Source organism: Abramis brama, assembly GCF_963993115.1.
Source record: "Abramis brama genome assembly, chromosome: 13".
Classification (NCBI taxonomy): domain Eukaryota; kingdom Metazoa; phylum Chordata; class Actinopteri; order Cypriniformes; family Leuciscidae; genus Abramis; species Abramis brama.
Genome location: NC_139975.1, coordinates 31693026 through 31712478, shown reverse-complemented (window position 1 = coordinate 31712478; position 19453 = coordinate 31693026). Strand labels below are relative to the sequence as shown.

General features: G+C 44.2%; 1 protein-coding gene across 1 annotated transcript; it reads right to left on the bottom strand.

Annotated features, from left to right (window-relative positions):
- Positions 1–1593: 1593 nt before the first annotated feature.
- On the bottom strand, positions 1594–17669 carry LOC311094700 (E3 ubiquitin-protein ligase TRIM35-like). The gene is made up of 6 exons (XM_084132824.1): positions 17092–17669; positions 16420–16515; positions 16077–16307; positions 15937–15959; positions 15743–15855; positions 1594–4606 (listed from the first exon to the last, which is right to left on the bottom strand). The coding sequence occupies exons 1-6, from the start codon at positions 17485–17487 to the stop codon at positions 4047–4049; spliced, it is 1419 nt and encodes a 472-aa protein (XP_083988950.1). The 5' UTR covers positions 17488–17669; the 3' UTR covers positions 1594–4046.
- Between the last annotated feature and the right edge of the window lie 1784 nt (positions 17670–19453).

Genomic DNA, 19453 nt, shown 5'->3' with positions numbered 1-19453 from the left:
TCTTGAAGAACTATTATTAATTATCTATTAATTAATGTGCAAGAAAAATAACTAAGAAGTAACTATGAACAGTCATACACAGTGGTTACTACAATAAACCGTTTTATTTTAGCAGTGGAGTGGTGGATGAAGTACACAAATCAAGTACTTGAGTAAAAGTACAGATAACCCAATAAAATATTACTCCAGTAAAATGATAAACTATTGGCCTATTCATTTTCAAAATTACCTTAGTAAAAGTATAAGGTAATTACTTGAAAAGTAAAAAGCACTGATCAATGTTTTTTATTTTATTTTCTAGCCAGTTTTAGTCATTCTTCAGCACTAATAAGAAATATAAGTGCAGACATTTACTAGGCTATATATTGATCTGCAAATAAGCAAACTTTTTATTTAATTAGCAAAATGTATCATAATGTATGATAACTTATCTATTTTACAAAGGTTTAGATAATACCGTTAATAATGTGTTTTTTTACAGTAAGTTTGATTTGAGTCAGAAGTATGTGGTAATTCTGTATTAATTACTAATGAGTTCCCTATATTCTCACTTTAGAATACTGTTCCAGGTTTCAAGTAATTCCTGAAGAATTATCTAATAATTATTTGTTAATTACCAATTAATTTCCTTATATGTTCACTTTAGAATACTGTTTCAGGTTATAAGTAGCCTAATTCCTGGATAATTATTTGATAATTATTTATTAATTACTAATGAGTTCCCTATATTCTCACTTTAGAATACTGTTCCAGGTTCCAAGTAATTCCTGAAGAATTATCTAATAATTATTTGTTAATTACCAATTAATTTCCTTATATGTTCACTTTAGAATACTGTTTCAGGTTATAAGTAGCCTAATTCCTGCAGAATTATTTGATAATTATTTATGAATTACTAATAAGTTCCCTATATTTTCAGTTTCCCTCAGTCATTGCCTCAAACATGAATTTACTCAATGGCATTCTATGCTGAGGAAAACAGACACACACAGTACTATAAAATATAAAAACTAATCTGAGGTTAGTTTTGTATGACTGTTCATTAGTAGTTACTTCTTAGTTATTTTTCTTGAACCTTAATTAGTAGATAATTAGTAGTAGTTCTTCAAGAGTTATGACAGAATTCATTATTTATTGATTAACTAACTGTTACTTAACACAATCATAAAAATATATTACATACTGATTAGTTAACACAAATTCCTTAGTAGTTAACAGTAGTGAAGAAGTAGTTAATGAATAATTACCTATTAATTCTTCAATAATTCCTTATTAGTTATGCAGTAAGTAAGATACAGTATTCTAAAGTGTTACCAAAAAAAATAATATATATATATATATAATTTTATTTTTTTAACGAGTTCTATCAAACGATACCTACCTTTTGACTCTCCATGCTATAGTTTTGGAGTTATGAGTATTTACTTTTGTGTGTGTCACTCAGACAAAACAACTCTAAAAATGCCTTCAGGGCTTAATCAGAGTTCCGTGTTAGTTAATAGTAGTTAATAATAGTCACTAGCAGTGGTGGCTGGTGAATAATTTTCTAGGTGGGGCTGTGGGTTGTGGAATATCAAACTATTTCAGCAAGTGTTGCAAGTTGCAGTATGATTTATTGCAAAACAGGCAAAGTTAAAGAACATCTCCTTGACACCTTTTCATAAACTCAGAGGACAACTATGTACAAGAAAAATCGTTAACACTTCACAATAAGGTTTATTTAGTTAACATTAGTAAACTACTTCAGTTAACATGAACTAAGAATGAACAATATGTCTGCAGCATTTATTCATGTTAGTTAATGTTAATTTCAACATTACGATGTACTTACTGAAACTTTTAACCAGGCAAAGGGGGTCCCCTGGATTGGCAAACATGAAGCCTCGGTAGCAGTCTTTGTTGGGATCGGTGGGCTTTTTGTGTTTTTTTTGTTTCTGCATTATAAGACAAGCAAATATATTCATCATCATTTTCATCTTTTTTAATGACGAATGAATGCTTTCTTAATTCTCGATTTCATTCACGCCCCCTCCATGCCAGGTTCAGCTGAATGTCATACCAGACCTTGCGAACAAGCCTGGCTGCTGTGTCTGGTGACAGCTACGTAGAGTTACAAATGCGCTCTATTTCAGCGGTCAAAATGAGAGGATGATGAGAACTGGAGTCTTTCCCAGCCTTGCGAAACTTTTTGAGGACGGCCTTGAATACGCCGTTGGATGATTTGAATTCTGACTGCCGAATGATGTTGTATTTGGATATATAGCGGAGAGAAAACTTGACACTGAATACTCTGCGCCTGATGTGTTTCGGACAGTGGCATAGAAAGCCTGCAGCTGGGTATTTAAAGCATCTGCCCTGTCTCTCTCTACTTTGTCCACAGACGTATTTTTGGCCTTAAGCCACTCGTTAAACACATTGACAGCCCAAGCTGTTGTTTTTTTGGTGTTTTCTTCATGTTTTTCCCCCTCGAGTCTATCTAGCTGTTCTTCGCTGATTGTTTTATGTCTTTTGTTGTTGCCTGCTGCTTTTAATGTCCTCTTCTGTTTATTTGTTTTTTCGGTTTCACTTTATTTGGATGGTCGCTTTAACACATTCTGTTGTCTAGAAGTAACATTGCACCTACATGTCTACTAACTCTCATTAGAGTGTTAGTAGAGTATTAGTAGACTGGTAGGGTTAGGGTTAGAATAAGTTGACATGTAGTTGCAAAGTTACTTATAGTCAGTAGAGTGTCTGTTGCAGAGCCGGACAGTAACGGAGTACATTTACTTGAGTACAGTACTTAAGTACAATTTTGAGGGATCTGTACTTTACTCGAGTATCATTTTTGGGGAGTACTCATGACTTTACTCAAGTACATTTGAGAGGCAAATATTGTACTCTTTACTCCACTACATTTCTATCCATAACTGTGAGTACCCGTTACTTCTTCTATAAAAAAATAAAAAAATAAATAAAAAAAACCTCGGAAACCCTCAATTTGTTGTTTCCCTCTCAAATGTGATTGGATTGTGCAGGCGCCACTGATTGGGACAGCCTATCAGCAAGCAATCACCTTCACCTTTCCGCCAAAGTCAACTCCATGGTCAGATTTAGATAAGAGACGAAACCATGGACGAAACAATGGATGAAGACGCAGCAGGTCCATCCCGGGAGTATTTTTTTCCCCAGGATGGTAGGGGAAGACTCATGAATATTCATTAGGGAAGTCATCCCTGATTGGTTTTAACCCCAGTGACGGGTAGGTTTAGGGGTGGGGTTAGGGGTAGGTCATCAGACCAATCAGGGATGACTTCCCTAATGAATATTCATGAGTCTTCCCCTACCATCCTGGGAAAAAAAATATCGCTCCTGTGGCCCCACCTCGCCAGATTATTTAAATTTTCTGAACAAGTTAATGATAGTTTTCGCTTCAAGTATTTGCTGTGTTTACCAGTGTAAGCACTGTGGCAGTAGTAATGCAATATTTAGAAAATGTACTCTTGATACTCAAGTACTTTTAAAAACAAGTACTTTAGTACTTTTACTTAAGTAGACATCTGACTGTAGTACTTTTACTTGTACTTGAGTAAAATTTAGCAAGGGGTATCTGTACTTTTACTCAAGTAATGAAGCTGTGTACTCTGTCCGCCTCTGGTCTGTTGGAGGACCATCACAATAAAGAGTTTGCAGATATTAAGCAGACAGTCTACTAATACTCCAATGAGAGTTAGTTGACATGTAGTTGCAAAGTTACTTATAGTCAACAGAGTGTTCAAAAGGGACCATCAAAATAAAGTGTTACCGTTTTTTCATCTGGGTTATCCAATATTGCCGTCACCCAGTTGTTAAAATTTTCACCATAAATAAATATTAAAATTTACTTCCGGAAAATCAAAATTGTCTGTCATTTTTTTTCTTGTTATGAATTGTATCCTATTTTCCGTTATTACAGTTAACTACGCGAAGTGATATGGAACTGGAATGCGGTCAAGACCTGCCTGGAACTACTTTAGCCGTGTGTTTCCCTAAAAATAATTTCACACCTTAGAACGTTCGTCAACTAATCAGATACAAGCATTCAACGGCCTTGTAGTGTAAGCTGCAATAAAGAGTTTAACTGGTAAGATCCTCAGAGGAGTTGTGCGGCGATTATATAAGAATGGAAAGACTGTGTCGTTGAAGGTGGATGTGAATGTGATTAAATGTGTGTTAGTTACAGGATCAGAGAATGACACTGTTCCTCTGTCATAGTCCAGCTGAACTCTCACACGCTGAAGCTTCTGTTTAACAGTAAAGTAAGTGTGGCTTTGCTCTGGGGATTGTGAGCCATATTCGCTCTTAATGTAATTCACAAACCAGACATTAGACTTAAAGAAATCCTTTCCCTTCCTTTGGTTTGATGCTGTGGTTATTCCAAGAATCCAGTATGTATTGTCTCCAACCTCCACATCCCAGCGGTGTGTTCCTGAGTTAAAGCCCTCAGATCCCAGGACACATGGATACCAGTCAAACCTCTCTGGATTATCAGGAAGTGATTTATCTACATCACTGTCCGACACACTGGTCAGATCAGCAGAGAGTGTGAGCCAAGGAGCTGCTATGTTTGGATCCAGAGTCAATGGAGCTGCAAAGAGAATAACATCAGATTAGAGTATTAGATATGATGTATTGGAAATTTAAATGTTAAAAACGTACTCGGTTACTAACGTAACCTCGGTTCTCTCTAGAAGAGGGAACGAGTACTGCGTAAGTATCTTACGCTCGGGGAAAATCTCTTTTCCGCGAGATATTGAAGCCAAAAAATTATCCTTTAATTTTGTATTAATGTAAAACGCGTTGCAGCAGTATGCAGGCATAGGCGAGACAGCTCGCGCGCCTATTGGCTGCTCTGCGGCAACTGCATCAGCCTATCGAGTGAGGCCTATCGTGACGTCAGATCCAATGCGTCACATCCCGCCGAAACGGGCGTGGCTTAGGCCTATAATACAAAGCCTCGGAGGCAGCTGATATCTGGTTTTTCATCGCCAAAGCGAACCAGAGCGTGTTGCATGCACGGCAAGATACGCAGTACTCGTTCCCTCTTCTAGAGAGAACCGAGGTTACGTTAGTAACCGAGTACGTTCTCTTACGAGAGGTCTCGTACTGCGTAAGTATCTTACGCTAGGGGACCCTATGCAAAACGCCGTGCGTGCTGGGATCTAACACTAATAAACCTGAAGCGAACGCTCAGGGTTCACAGTGCATAATCACCAAGGGAACTTCACAGAGAGTTCTGGGAATAGGGGGGGGAACCACTCCATCCCACATACAGCAGCGTTCGTAGACGCAAGTGCTTTAACATGACATCATACAGACAGGACGGGATTCGGCCTGAACTGATGAACGTCTAAACCGACAACAGCTTGGCCTGTAAGGCAGGAACCTCCAGGTTATAAAACCTTATAAATGTAGACGGGGAGGCCCAGCCTGCCGCCATACATATGTCTTGCAAGGCAATCCCGCTAGACCAAGCCCACGAAGAGGCCATGCCCCTCGTGGAGTGTGCTCTGACACCCAATGGGCACTGCAAGCCCTTGGCAGTGTATGCCAGCGCTATAGCATCAACTGGATAGCCATCTGGATAGGCTCTGTTTCGATGCAGCTAGTCCCTTGGAACGCCCGCTGAACGAAACAAATAGCTGCTCTGTCTGTCTAAAGGCAGACGAGCGAGACACATAAGCTCTTAGCGCCCTAACTGGACAAAGAAAGCTTGCGTCCCCTTCCTCGTCAGAGACCGGCAGGGCTGACAGGGAAATGACCTGAGCCCGAAACGGTGTGTTGAGGGATTTTGGAACGTAACCATGCCTAGGTTTGAGTATGACTCTCGAGTCATTTGGCCCAAACTCCATGCACGCCGGTCACCTATGCGCTTCACTGAAGCGAGAGCCAGTAAAAACACTGTTTTGAAAGACAAGTGTTTAAAATCAATCGACTGGATAGGCTCGAATGGGTCACCTTTCATGGCCTCCAACACCGTAGAAAGGTCCCACACAGGGACTGAAGGAGGTCTGGGAGGATTCAGCCTCCTAGCTCCCCTAAGGAAGCGGATGACAAAATCATTCCTTCCTATTGACTGACCAAGCGTTGTTTTAGAAAACGCTGCACTGGCCACGGGACAGTGTCCGCTAGCTGCATCATAACTGGGAACCACGGTTGGTTCTTCCAGAGCGGCGCTACGAGCAGCACTGAGCATCCCTCTTCCCTGATCCGTTCTATCACCTGAGGCAGGAGAGAGACGGGGGGAAAAGCATAGAGCGGGCAGCGCGGCCACGTTTGGGCCAGCGCGTTCCTGCTCTTGGAGAAAAATTCCGGACAGTGAGCGTTTTCGTGAGACGCGAACAGGTCCACTTTCGCTCTGCCGAACCTCTCCCACAACAGTTCGACTGTATGTGGGTGTAGAGACCAATCGCCTGCTGGAACGTTGTTCCTGGACAGCCTGTCTGGCCCCAAATTCTGCAGCCCAGGCACGTGCACCGCTCTCAGCGTGCGCAGGTTGCGCTGAGCCCATACCAGAAGGCGTTCCGCCTTGAGAGCGCCCTGGCGATTTATGTAGGACACCACCGACATGTTGTCCGAGCGGACCAAGACGTGGTGACCCTTTATTTGGGGACGAAAACGCGTCAGTGCGTTGTCCACTGCCAACATTTCCAGGCAGTTTATATGTTGAAGCTTCTCCCGTTCTGACCATTGGCCGAAGAACGGTCTGCCCTCGAGCAGCGCTCCCCATCCCGAGGTGGAGGCGTCTGTTGACACCACTTTCATCCTCGAGGAAGTCCCCAGGCTTACACCTGATTGGTACCAGTCGTTCGCTTTCCAAGGTTTCAGAGCTAAGATGCATGTCTGATCGACCTTGAGATGAAGCAGACCGGACGCCCACGCTCGGCGCGGTACTCGCGCTTTTAGCCAGAACTGCAGAGGGCGCATGCGGAGCAAGCCCAGCTGGAGAACTGATGATGCTGAGGCCATGAGACCCTGCATCTTCTGGAATTTCTTGAGCGGGACGGTCGCGCCACAGCGGAAAGAGCTCGCTGCGCGCTGAATGTCCAGCGCGCGCTGTGATGACAGCCGCGCTATCATAGACCGCGAGTCCAGTTCTGTGCCCAGAAAGGATATTATCTGACTGGGGATCAGGGAACTCTTTGCCCAATTGACTCTTAGACCTAGATTCTCGAGGTGTTCGAGTAAAACGGTCCTGTGCTCTATGAGCTCTGAGTGTGATTGAGCTAGAATCAGCCAGTTGTCCAAGTAGTTCAATACTCGCATGCCCCGGAGTCTGAGGGGTGCGAGCGCTGCGTCCATGCACATCGTAAATGTACGGGGTGCTAGGGACAAACCGAACGGTAGGACTGTGTACTGATATGCCTGGCCCTCGAAGGCGAATCTCAAGTATCGCCTGTGACGTGACGCTATCTGTATTTGAAAATACGCGTCCTTCAGATCTATCGACATAAACCAGTCTCCTCTGCGAATCTGCGCGAGGATTTTTCTGGTTGTGAGCATTTTGAAGCGGCGTCTCGCCAGTGCTTTGTTCAGTTGTCTTAGATCTAGTATGGGTCTGAGACCCCCGTCTTTCTTCGGTACCAGGAAGTATCTGCTGTACAGCCCCCCTTCACTTTGAGCTTGAGATAAAGGCTCTATTGCCCCTTTGCTCAACAGTTTCGATATTTCGGCTCGAAGTAGGTGTGCTACTTCTGTATTCACTGTGGTTTCGACACGCGCCGCCACACGGCGAGGGCGTCGACAGAACTGTAGCGAATAGCCTCTTTTTATAATGTCCAGCGCCCATTCCGAAACCCCGGGAAGCGCTGCCCATGCGTCTGCATTAGTGGCTAGGGGTTGAATGCAGAGAGCGCTCTGGCCGCACGGCGACAGAGGCGCTTCGGTGCGCTGTAACATAGGCGTTATGCTTATGACATTTGAGGCGGGGAGCGCGCTGATCACAGCGGGCAGATTGCCCGCGCTCGACCCCGCTCGACCCTGCTACGGTGTTTAACCGAGTGAGGGAGGGCTGGGCGAGTCCCGTGGGACTTGTCATGTCTGTGAGTGAATGTGGGCGCGGGAGAGCGGGCACATTTACTGCATTGAGCGCATCGTCTGACCGAGCAGAGTGAAAGCGCACTGGTTTCGTTTTTACAGAAACCGTGAGACATGCAGAACATAGTGTTTGTGGGCACTGGGCAGTGGGCACGTTTACTATGTTGGATGCGCAATCGACCTGAGTCGATTTTATGAGCGCGGGTCCTGTGTGAAAGGTTGCTTTTTTGTGTAGGGATGGGCACTGGGCAGTGGGCATTTTTTCTACACTTATAGCACCATCGGCCGTGGCCGGGACACCAGAAAATACACTCTTTATGGGATTTATCTGGGTAGCCGTAAAAACGGCATTTGTGTGCAGGCAAGCGGGCAGCTGTTCCGGCTTGTACACCTCGGCGAATCTCTCCACAAAGTCGTTGACAGAGGCCAGCAGAAGAAAGCGGGGCGTCGAGGAACGCGGTGTGCTCAGACTCAGACATCTCCGAGAGCGTCAGCCATAAGTGTCTCTCAGCAACGGTGAGAGATGCAATGCTCCGTCCAATGGCCTGTGCAGCAGACTTAGTAGCGCGAAGAGCGAGGTCTGAAGCACTCCTTAAGTCTGCCATGCAGATTGCATCTGGTCCGCTCTCGTCCAGCTTTCGGAGGAGATCGGCCTGGAAAATCTGCAGCGTGGCCATCGTGTGCAGCGCTGACGCAGCCTGCCCAGCGGCGGAGAAAGCGCGACCGAGCAGTGTTGACGTCATGCGGCAGGCTTTAGAGGGTAGAGCCGATTTTGCACGCCGTCCAGCAGAGGGCGGGCAAAGGTGGGCTGCTATCGCCTCTTCGACTGGCGGAAGTGAATGGTATCCTCTGCTCTTAGCACCATCAACAGTAGAGAATGCCGGCGAAACAGAAGAATGCATTCGAGCTGAGAAGGGGGCGTTCCAAGCTTTGGCAACTTCTTCATGTAACTCAGGAAGAAAGGGTGCCGGTTTGGACTCAGGCGAAGCACGCTCCCCAGGAAGGAAGAATGCATCCAGCCGGTTGTGAGAGGGCAGCTCAGGCGTAGACCACTCGAGGCCGAGGCTCGCCGCGGCCTGCGTGAGAATACGCATCAGCTCCATCTCGATGCTAGCTCTTTTGCTCGACGGTCCACGGGCAGAAGGCACGAGATCCACAGAGCTCGCCCAATCCTCACTGCCCGATGCCAGCAGAGAGCAGGTGTCATCCTCCCCAGACGCGGCTTTCAAGTCATCCTCCTCAATAGAAGCGGCGGCGGACCGCGGCCGCTGTCCAACAGGAAGTGACTCGACCATAGGCAGTAGCTCGCAGTGAGGGCAGCTGCCGTCAGCGAGCGCGAGCGCTGCGTGATCTTCACCCAGGCAGGAAACGCAGATAACATGGCGGTCCCCGTCGCTGAGTGGGGCTCTGCACGAGCCGCATGAAGGCATCTTGAAAAAGACGCGAGCTCTTTTAGAGTGTGCGTCGCGCCAGCGAACACACACACACAGAACAGAGAGTGAAAAAGGATATAGGCGCCGGATAGCGCAGCATACTGCTGCAACGCGTTTTACATTAATACAAAATTAAAGGATAATTTTTTGGCTTCAATATCTTGCGGAAAAGAGATTTTCCCCGAGCGTAAGATACTTACGCAGTACGAGAGACCTCTCGTAAGAGAACATAAAGATTTTGTTGAAAGAAATCATAAATCATAACAATGGTCTCTTACTGTCAGAATGGACTGACGCTTCAGGTTTAATATCAGTATTCAATAAACACTATTGTATCCTAATACATAAATATAGTTTATGAGGAATATACTTTTCACTATGAGTTCGCTGTATGATCTGATGATTTTCTGAAAAGCAGTGTAGATTCACTTAGAAATTCAAGTGATTATTCAATATATTTCTATCAAATGTTAATGTTGTGTGTGTTTATCACAGGTGTAACCATTGGTAAACACGGTTGCAATCAGGGACCTGCGTGACTGGAAGATATTGATTGACAGCCGGAGCATCACATCAATGCATTTTACTACTTTTAGTCTGATCGTATTTTACTTTATCGCAAATTTATTTGAATAAATAATGACAAAAAACACGTTTTACTGATCATTAAATACATGTTTGAAACGACCAAAGATGGATTTTGGAACGACCAAAGATGGATTTTGGTGTAATTTGTTTGGAATTGGGACTAGGGAATCCCCGGGTCCCAATTCGAATCCCAGATAAAGTAAGTGAACATGCATATTGCGTGCAAAACAGTAAAAATGTTGAACTTGAGACAGACAATATCGATATGGAGTTGTCATCAAATTACAAACACAAAAGTGGCTTTCAAAAGCGAAAATGCACAGAGGAAAGCCAAGAAAATGCCGCTATAATGTAAGTGAGCATCTTTTTAATGATGTTTTATAAACAAAGTTCGGGAGGAGCACGTTCAAATAATCAATCCAATCTACTCGTCATCAAACAATTATGTCTACCCTAATCAGCATGACAAGAAGTATATATATATCCACTCTGTCAACTCACCTAACATTCCTTGACAGTTTTCCAGCATCCCTCCACCACCCCGACTCCTCGCTCTTGGCTCAATCTTTTACAGCCAGGAATACGGGGGGAGTACTCTGGGTTCGGGCCGAATACCGAGCCCGGAGCCCTCTCCTCGGACAGCACGCCAAATACGCATTTATTCTATCTGACTTATTTGTAAGTGTGAACTAGTGAAATGTATTTAATGTGTGTAGTCATAGCAGTGAGTAACAATGTGTTATGGTGCGCCGTCACCAGCAGTGTTTTTTCATGTCAAGTCATCTTCATTTATATAGCGCTTTTAACAATGTAGAAATTAAAGTAAAGTGCTTTATAGCAGCTCTAGAATAAAGTTATTGTGCAGCTAAAGTTAGTTAGATTGATTCACTTCCGTCGCAACGATCATTAGTTATTAACTTAGGGGTCGGTAACACGACACCGTTTTAACAGAAAACTCTTAAGTTCTTTCTGCGCAAACTTCAAAAACGCGAAGCAGTGAGAACGCAGATGCCGTGCACATGCGTATTATGAGTTCTCTTACGAGAGTACTCTCGTGTTGCGTAAGCTAGCTTACGCTACGGGAAAATCCCTTTTCTTGAGAATACTAAAGCCAAAAATTATCCTTAATTTTGTATTAATTTAAAACGCATTTGCTGCAGAGAGCAGACCTAGGCGAGGCAGCTCGCGCGCCTATTGGTTGCTCTGCGGCAACTGCTGCAACCTATCGAGAGGCTGCTTGTGACGTAAGCCCCAATGAGATGTGCGACATCAATGAGATGTTGCATCCAATGAGGAATGCAACATCATGACTGTGTCGACCCTGCGGGCTCGACTAGCCATTTCAATTTTGACGTGGACCCCGCTCCTCCGCCTCTCTTGTCCGTGCCGTGCCGCAAAAAGCGCAGCTCTCAGAGACCACCGGAATGCGATCCTGTCACAGCCCACCAGAATGGGCGTGGCTTATGCTTTATAAGCCAGATCCCGATAGGATGCTCTTTGTTTTTTCATCTCTTCAGCGAAGTGTTCACATCGCTGGATCTCCAGAAGAAGCCTGCGCCGTCCAAAAGGCCCTGCATCGGGACGAGCCATCTGCATCGCAGAGCCAAGTGTCTAAAGAAGCCGGCCGTCTTCTCGTCGCCTTCAGCCGCCGTTCCTGCTGTGCCATCCGGCACCCATATCCTTTGCATATGCTCCGTGTGTGTTCACCATCGCGACACTCACGTAATCTTCCTAAAAGAGCCGAGGCGTTGTTTCAAATGCCTCGTGTTTCTAAATGCGGCTCGTGTAGAGCCCCTCTCAGCGACGGGGACCGCCACATCCTGTGCGCTTCCTGCCTGGGACGGAACCACACAGACCACGCACTTTCCCAAGGCGGCTTCCATTTTTGATGTGGACCCCACTCCTCCGCCTCTCTCGTCCGGGCCGCGCCGCAAAAAGTGCCGCTCGCAGAGACTACCGGAATGCGATCCTGTTCGCGAATGTACGCCGGTGGAATCCCTGCGTGTATCGCTTCCTGAGTCTCCCACCTGCTCACGGCTGGTCAGCGCCCTACTTCCGCCCCCACTCCCACCGTGCTTGACGAGTTCAACGGGGACAATGCAAATGAGGACAGCTGCTCTCTTCTCGCTTCGGGGAGTGAGACTCCTTTGCTGCAAGAGTCCAGTGGAGTATGGGCCAGCGTCGACTCCGAACTTCTCCGCCTCCTTACGCCTCCTTAGGACCTCAGCCTCGATTGGTCGCTGCCCAAAGAGCCCGTGCCCAATAGGCTTGATGACAAAGGCTTCCTCCCCGGACGCCGCTCGACGCCTCACTCGAGAACCGCTCACTTCCTGCCCGAGCTGCATGAGGAGCTATCTAAGTGTTGGAAGGCGCCATTTTCGGCTAGGCTGCGGACTTCTTTCTCTTCGACGCTCTCTATTGTTGACGGCGCGAAAGACAAAGGCTACCAGTCCATTCCTCCCATCGAGGAATCTGTGGCGACGCACCTTCACCGTCACCGAGAGACACTTGTTACTCAAGCTGTCCGATAAGAAGGATTCCTACAGAGCCACCTTCCTCGACGCGCCCGTGTCTCCGTCCGGTCTCTTTGGCCCGGCTGTTAAAGGCTCTGCTGAGCGCTACTCAGAGGTGCAGAAGACGTCGCAGGCCATGCAACACTTCATCCCCAGGCGCTCGAGTTCCGTGACAGGTCGCTCTAAAAAGCAGCCACCTGGCCAGAACACAGCCGTCAGCCCAGGGACTCTCATCAGTGCTCGCACTCCTTGAGCCACCGTAGGCCGCCTCCCCCCGGGGACCCAGGCCCAAGATTGCGCTGAATCCTGAGCCTCCCTAGTCTTCCTGACCACTATGAGAAGACGACGATGGTCGAGTCCCGCTGTGGCCGGACCGCCATCGAAAGCAGCACGCTTCGCTCTCGCAGTTCCCACAACAGAGGTGACTGGAGGAGTGTATTTTGCAGCCAACGAGCCCATTATACAACGCCTGTACCCAAACGCCGTTTTCTCCATATCAGCCATAGCTGCGTTTATAAAACCAACGCATGGCCAGTCACTGGGTAGGAACGACCTTATCATCCGCTTCCTTAAAGGAGCAAGAAGGCTAAACCCTCCTCGACCCCCTTTGGTTCTGTATGGGACCTTTCCACGGTCCTGGAGGTCATGAAAAGTAACCCCTTTGAACCACTACAGTCTGTGGATATAAGGTATCTCTCACTTCAAACCGTTTTCCTGATGGCTCTTGCCTCGGTCAAGCGGGTGGGTGACCTGCATGCGCACTCTGTGAGCCCCACGTGCCTTGAGTTTAGGCCTAATGACTCCAAAGTCATCCTCAAACCGGTTATGTCCCCAAGGTGCTTGCCACCCCTTTCAGAGCGCAAGTTATTTCCCTGTCAGCTCTCCCTGGGTCTGACAGCGAGAATGACGTGAATCTCCTTTGCCCAGTCAGGGCGCTAAGAATTTACGTTGAACGTTCTGCTGCCTTCAGACAGTCAGAATAGCTCTTTGTTTCTTTCGGTGGCCGCGCTAAAGGGCTAGCTACCTCGAAACAGAGCCTTTCTAAGTGCATAGTTGATGCTATCGTGTTGGCTTATACGTCCAAAGGCCTTCGTTGCCCTTTGGGCGTTAGAGCTCATTCCACCAGAGGCATTTGTATGGCGGCAGACTGGGCCTCTCCATCTACATTTGTAAGGTTTTACAACCTAGAAGTTCCTGCCCTACAGGCTAGACTGTTATCAGTCTAAACGAAATATCTGCAGTTCTGCTAGACTCAGTTCCAACCAGACTGTGTATAATGCTTTAGCATTCTTGTACAGAGTGGACTGTGCTCAGTCCAGTTGTCATTCTACAGTTCAGGCTGACTAAGGTCTATCCTGACTGTTATACTGTGTTAAGCACCTATTCATTCTACAGTTCAGGCTGACTAAAGTCTATCCTGACTGTTATACTGTGTTAAGCACCTATTCATTCTACAGTTCAGGCTGACTAAGGTCTGTCCTGACTGTTATACTGTGTTAAGCACCTATTCATTCTACAGTTCAGGCTGACTAAGGTCTATCCTGACTGTTATACTATGTTAAGCACCTATTCATTCTACAGTTCAGGCTGACTAAGGTCTATCTTGACTGTTATACTGTGTTAAGCACCTATTCATTCTACATTTCAGGCTGTCTAAGGTCTATCCTGACTGTTATACTGTGTTAAGCACCTATTCGTTCATTAGGCAACTATGCTGCCTTCTGTTATTCTCATTAGGCCCACTTCTTGTTGGCCTTGATATTACCCACCTATCATGTGTGCCCTGGGCACATGCCCTTGGGACAATGTTGTGGACGATTCTTAGCATGCACAGCGTTTTACATTGGGTTCCCGTAGCGTAAGCTAGCTAACGCAACACTAGAGTACTCTTGTAAGAGAACGTTTTGGTTACTAACATAACCTCGGTTCTCTCTAGAAGAGGGAATGAGTGTTGCTTAACCCTGCCGTGCTTGTGCTACGATCTGGTTTCACTTCAGTTGATGAAAAACCAAAGAGCATCTTATCGGGATCTGGCTTATAAAGCATAAGCCACGCCCATTCTGGCGGGCCGTGATGACGGGCCAGCGCCCTCATTGGTGCTTACGTCACGAGCAGCCTCTCGATAGGTTGCAGCAGTTGCCGCAGAGCAACCATAGGCGCGCAAGCTGTCTCGCCTAGGTCTGCTCTCTGTAGCAAATGCGTTTTAAATTAATATAAAATTAAGGATAATTTTTCGTTAAAACTTACGCAACACTCGTTCCCTCTTCTAGAGAGAACCGAGGTTACGTTAGTAACCGAGACGTTCAGTCTATAGGTATGTGCGTTTGAATATATGTGCGCAGGTGTGTAGTCCTTCCCTACAAATCAACCCAGAATTTTATCGCTTCCAAGTAGCCGTGCGAACCGGAATTATCCCGACAATGCTTTATCTGTAGAGAGGTAAAGGGAGGGGAGGGAGCGTTTAAGCGTCCAAGCGCAGGTCCTTCATCAGATCTGGATACAGCCTGGATCCGGAGGACTGCGGTAAACCTCGGGATAAACAGAGAGACTAATATTAGCGTAGACGCCATTCTTTAAATTATGTAACGAGTACATCAGGATTTATGGGAAGTGTTCCCGGTTCCGGCTGACCTAATCAATGCAGCCTAACATTGAATTATAGAAGTCTATAATGTGTTATGTGTATGCTAGGTCAAAGAGATTGTTTTTAGTCTAGCTTTGAACTGACAGAGTGTGTCTGCTTCCCAAACAATGTTAGGAAGACTGTTCCGAAGTTTTGTTGCTAAATAGGAAAAGGATCTACCGCCAGCAGTCGATTTTGATATTCTATCTAGGTATTATCAACTGGCCGGATTTTTGAGTTATTTTGAATTCATGTGTTATGTTGCGCATTCACCAGTGTTTTCTTTGGTGTGTTGGTGCACGTAGGCTACTCCTGATTTTGTCAGTCATCTCATCTCTATTATGCTGTGTCTCTATGATCCTATCCTGTTCTATTCATGGTAGCCTGTTTGTGGACATTGCATCTTCACGTGCTGTAGTTGGGGGGCCAAATTGATAATCCTGCATTAGGGCCCGGTGTTGGCTCGTTACGCCACTGGTGTTTAAATCTGAACTATCTTCTGCACTGGTGTCAAATCTGCTGAGACTCACTGTATTGGACAGTTTCCAGCATCGTCTCGCAGACTCTGAACGGCAGGTTACCCAGATAACGCGACACATGAATCAAAGCTCCAGAACTCATCCGTGGATCCGAGATCTGGACTCTGAGGAACATTCAGGAGTCAGAACTGCAGTGAATTTGAGTTCAGATCCACTGAGAGAAGAGATACGAGCAGCTCACTCACCTTTTCATCGTGACTTTATAGTTCTGGAAAATATAGAGTTTGAAAACATTTTAATATCTTATCAAACACTCTCAGTGTCAATGAGTCTCTCTATACAAGTTGTTTTTTGCACAAAGAATGAAGCCAGATTGATTTGTCACCTTTAGAAATGAGACGTCATTGTCTTTCATCATCTCCTCCATGTCTCTGATTGTGTGTGAAAGAGCTGAGATGTGTGTGTTCATCTCCTCCAGCTTCTCCTTCATCCTCTGCTTCTTCTGCTCCTCTTCCTCTCTCAGTGCAGTGATTGTAGCTTCTTCTTCGTCTCTGAGAAACTGATGAAGCTTCTCAAACTCTTCTTTAATCTGGCGCTCTGTGTGCTCAGCTTGAGACTGAAATCAAATCACATTCACTTCAGTCAGCGCTGTATGAACACACACTCCACTAATGTCAATAATAAACTCTGCGTGTGAATGTTGAGTATTTAACTTTTTATATCCTCACCTTGATGTGTTTAATAGTTTTATCACACTCTTCTTTCATTTCTTCTCCATGTTTGAGCTTGTTTTGTAAGGATGTCAGTGCTGTATTAAATTCCTCCTACAGGTTAAGATGAAAATCTGTGAAACTTTTGCAGCTCTTAGAGGTTTAAACATTGTATGTTTGAATGTTTTTATAGTTATATTATTTATATGTTGAATGGGTGATTCTCATGGAAGCATTTGTGTCTCAAAATTGCAGGAAAATTGCTGATAATTTGGAAAGGATGAACATCAATAAATCATGTTTTTACCAAACAAATGTGTTTTTTGCAATGGCCAGTTCTTAATTATTATATCCATGCAGTTGTAAATTTTGTGGTTGAGCAAATACAAATACAGAAAGAGAAAGTATGTTAGTATCAGTCACTTTTTGGTGTCTTGTAATTAATCACATATTATTAATGAAAAAATATTAATAACCCATGACATTTCTATTTTCTATGTTTTGTGCCAATGCTGTTACATTCAAGAAGATTTGAACATTAGAGGGTCGAAGTTTTGTGTAGAATTTTATATCAGTAGAAAGTCAGAGATTTAGTCTGAGTAAAAATAAATACTGGTCTATTGTAAACACAAATAATACTCTATGTTTAGCACTGTATTCAGCATATGAAATGAGAGATATTAGTCTTACCTTGTAAGATGAAAGAACTTCACTGATGGGTCTGAATGTGTGATTGGTGTGTTTCTCTGAGTCTCTGCACACAAAACACACAGGCTGTTTGTCCTCCAGACAGAAGAGTTTGAGTTTCTCACTGTGTAAACTGCAGATCTCCTCAGATCCTGATGAACGTTTCTCATTTCCCTCCTTTATCAATGAATCACACAAGTTTTTTAACACAAGAATAACTGGTGGATCATCTCTAGAGGATCTTCTCCTGCAGACAGGACACTCCTGAGTTTTCTTAGTTTTCCAGAACTGTTGTAGACACTCTTTACAAATACTGTGACTACAGGACAGAATAACAGGAGTCTTGAAGATTTCACAGCAAACAGGACAAGAAAGCTCTTCCACAGATTTTGAATCCATTTCCTCGTCTTGTAAAAGATCCAATGATCTACAATTTACTTTCACTTTCTGAACTTTGGTTTAAAGAGTAAACAACTATTACAATCAAAATCTCATCTGGTTTCATTCAGAAATAAACAAAAATGCTATGAAATAATGTGTCCTCCTCTGTTCTTCACAACACTGACTCGTTTTAGCTTTCAGTAAAGCTGAAAGGCAGAAATAATGACTCACTTCCTTTTAGGTTTTGTAAGAGGGTGGAGTTTCTGAAGACAGACTGGATGTATAGACTGGATTTTTATCACTGTAAAGCCGCTTTGGAATAATCTAAATTGCTAAAAGCACTATATAAATGAAGATGACTTGACTTGACATGTATAGTTTTATCTTATTTTATGTGTGCTTTCAAGCATATTCTGGAAACAAAGAACTGAATAAAGAATCAAGTGAGAGTCTGTAGCATAAAAAAAACATTATAAAAGAATTTAATACTATAAAACAAAATAAGTTTACTAATATATATTTAGAGATAGACCGTCATTGTGTGTGTGTGTGTGTGTGTGTGTGTGTGTGTGTGTGTGTGTGTGGGTGGGGTGAACATGGATGGTATAAGTTGCTGACTTGAGAACATCATACTAGCATACTACTCTTCCTATTTCTGCCATATTTTTATGGGGTTTTTTTAAGCCGGTAGGAAAAATTGCATCACAATCTTCCAGTTCAGCTTGGAGTGAGCATCGAGTTTGCAAATCGATTTCTATTCATTTGGACATAAATATGTTAATTTTTCTCATGGAGAAAATACTAATGTGGTAAACTGCACAGTGAACTCTGTCAGCTGGTACATTATTATTAAAGGTTGATTAATAATTGATTTGTACACAATTGCATGCACAATATGCATTTTTTTCCGTAATAAAACATACGTAATAATCATTTTTTTAACATGAATTAAAGGCAGAACTAAGAATGTATAAACTAGGACAAAAATCATACTGGGTCTGTGATATCTTTAAAATATAGTCGTGTAACTCTCTCCAGAAATACTAGACTTCTGAGCATTGCCATAAGACATGAAATAGGTTGCCTTCCTCTCTCTGGCATCACCAACATTCAGGATTATCCTTTAAGTCTGCTCTAAACAGCCTTCTGGGTGTCCAGTAGAATCTGTGTAAAATTTTTAATTGTATGAGACTTGTTCCAATTACATTTAGACATCAATTTTACATTACCAGTGAACCTCCCCCATTCCTCATCATCAAATGAGCATCCCAAATCTTTTTCCCAAATTATCTAAACCGCAGAACTAATATTTTGGCCCATCTGACTAATAAGAAAATAATAATATGTAGATGCCTCGTGACCAGTACCCATAATATTCCGGATCATCTTGAGAAAGTTTTTACCCCTGGGAACATATGAGGGGGAGGAAAAATACTTTTGAGCAAATGTCTCATCTGTATGTGACCGAGTGAATAAGGATTGTGTACATAGACAGTAAAAGTATTTTTCCTCCCCCTCATATGTTCCCAGGAGTAAAAACATTCTAACATAGAGTCTGATCTAGAGGTCCGTGTGCTGCCCGGACGGCTGCGATCTAAAATAGCATCTACTACCACATTCATATCTCCTGCCCATATGACCGGATAATCACCTAAATCACTCAGAATGCCTTCTAAAGTGGCAAAAAAAAAAAAGGGGGTCATCACTGTTTGTAGCATATGTATTGGTCAGGAAGTCTCTCATCTTTCCGGGATGCAATGTGTTTTCCAGTGTTCCCAGAACCGTCCCTGCTTGTTTTCAAATGTGGAATAACACAAAATATGTATCATCTTAAAGCTTAGACTATCAGCTTTTTAAAGCATCTAACCACTTTGATCATCTCTGAACGAGAGCTGACTAGTCGCTCTAAACCGGACACGCGGGCGCCACCTAGCTGCGAAAATATTAATTGTCATATTTTTCAAAAATACTGCCTTGATTTAAC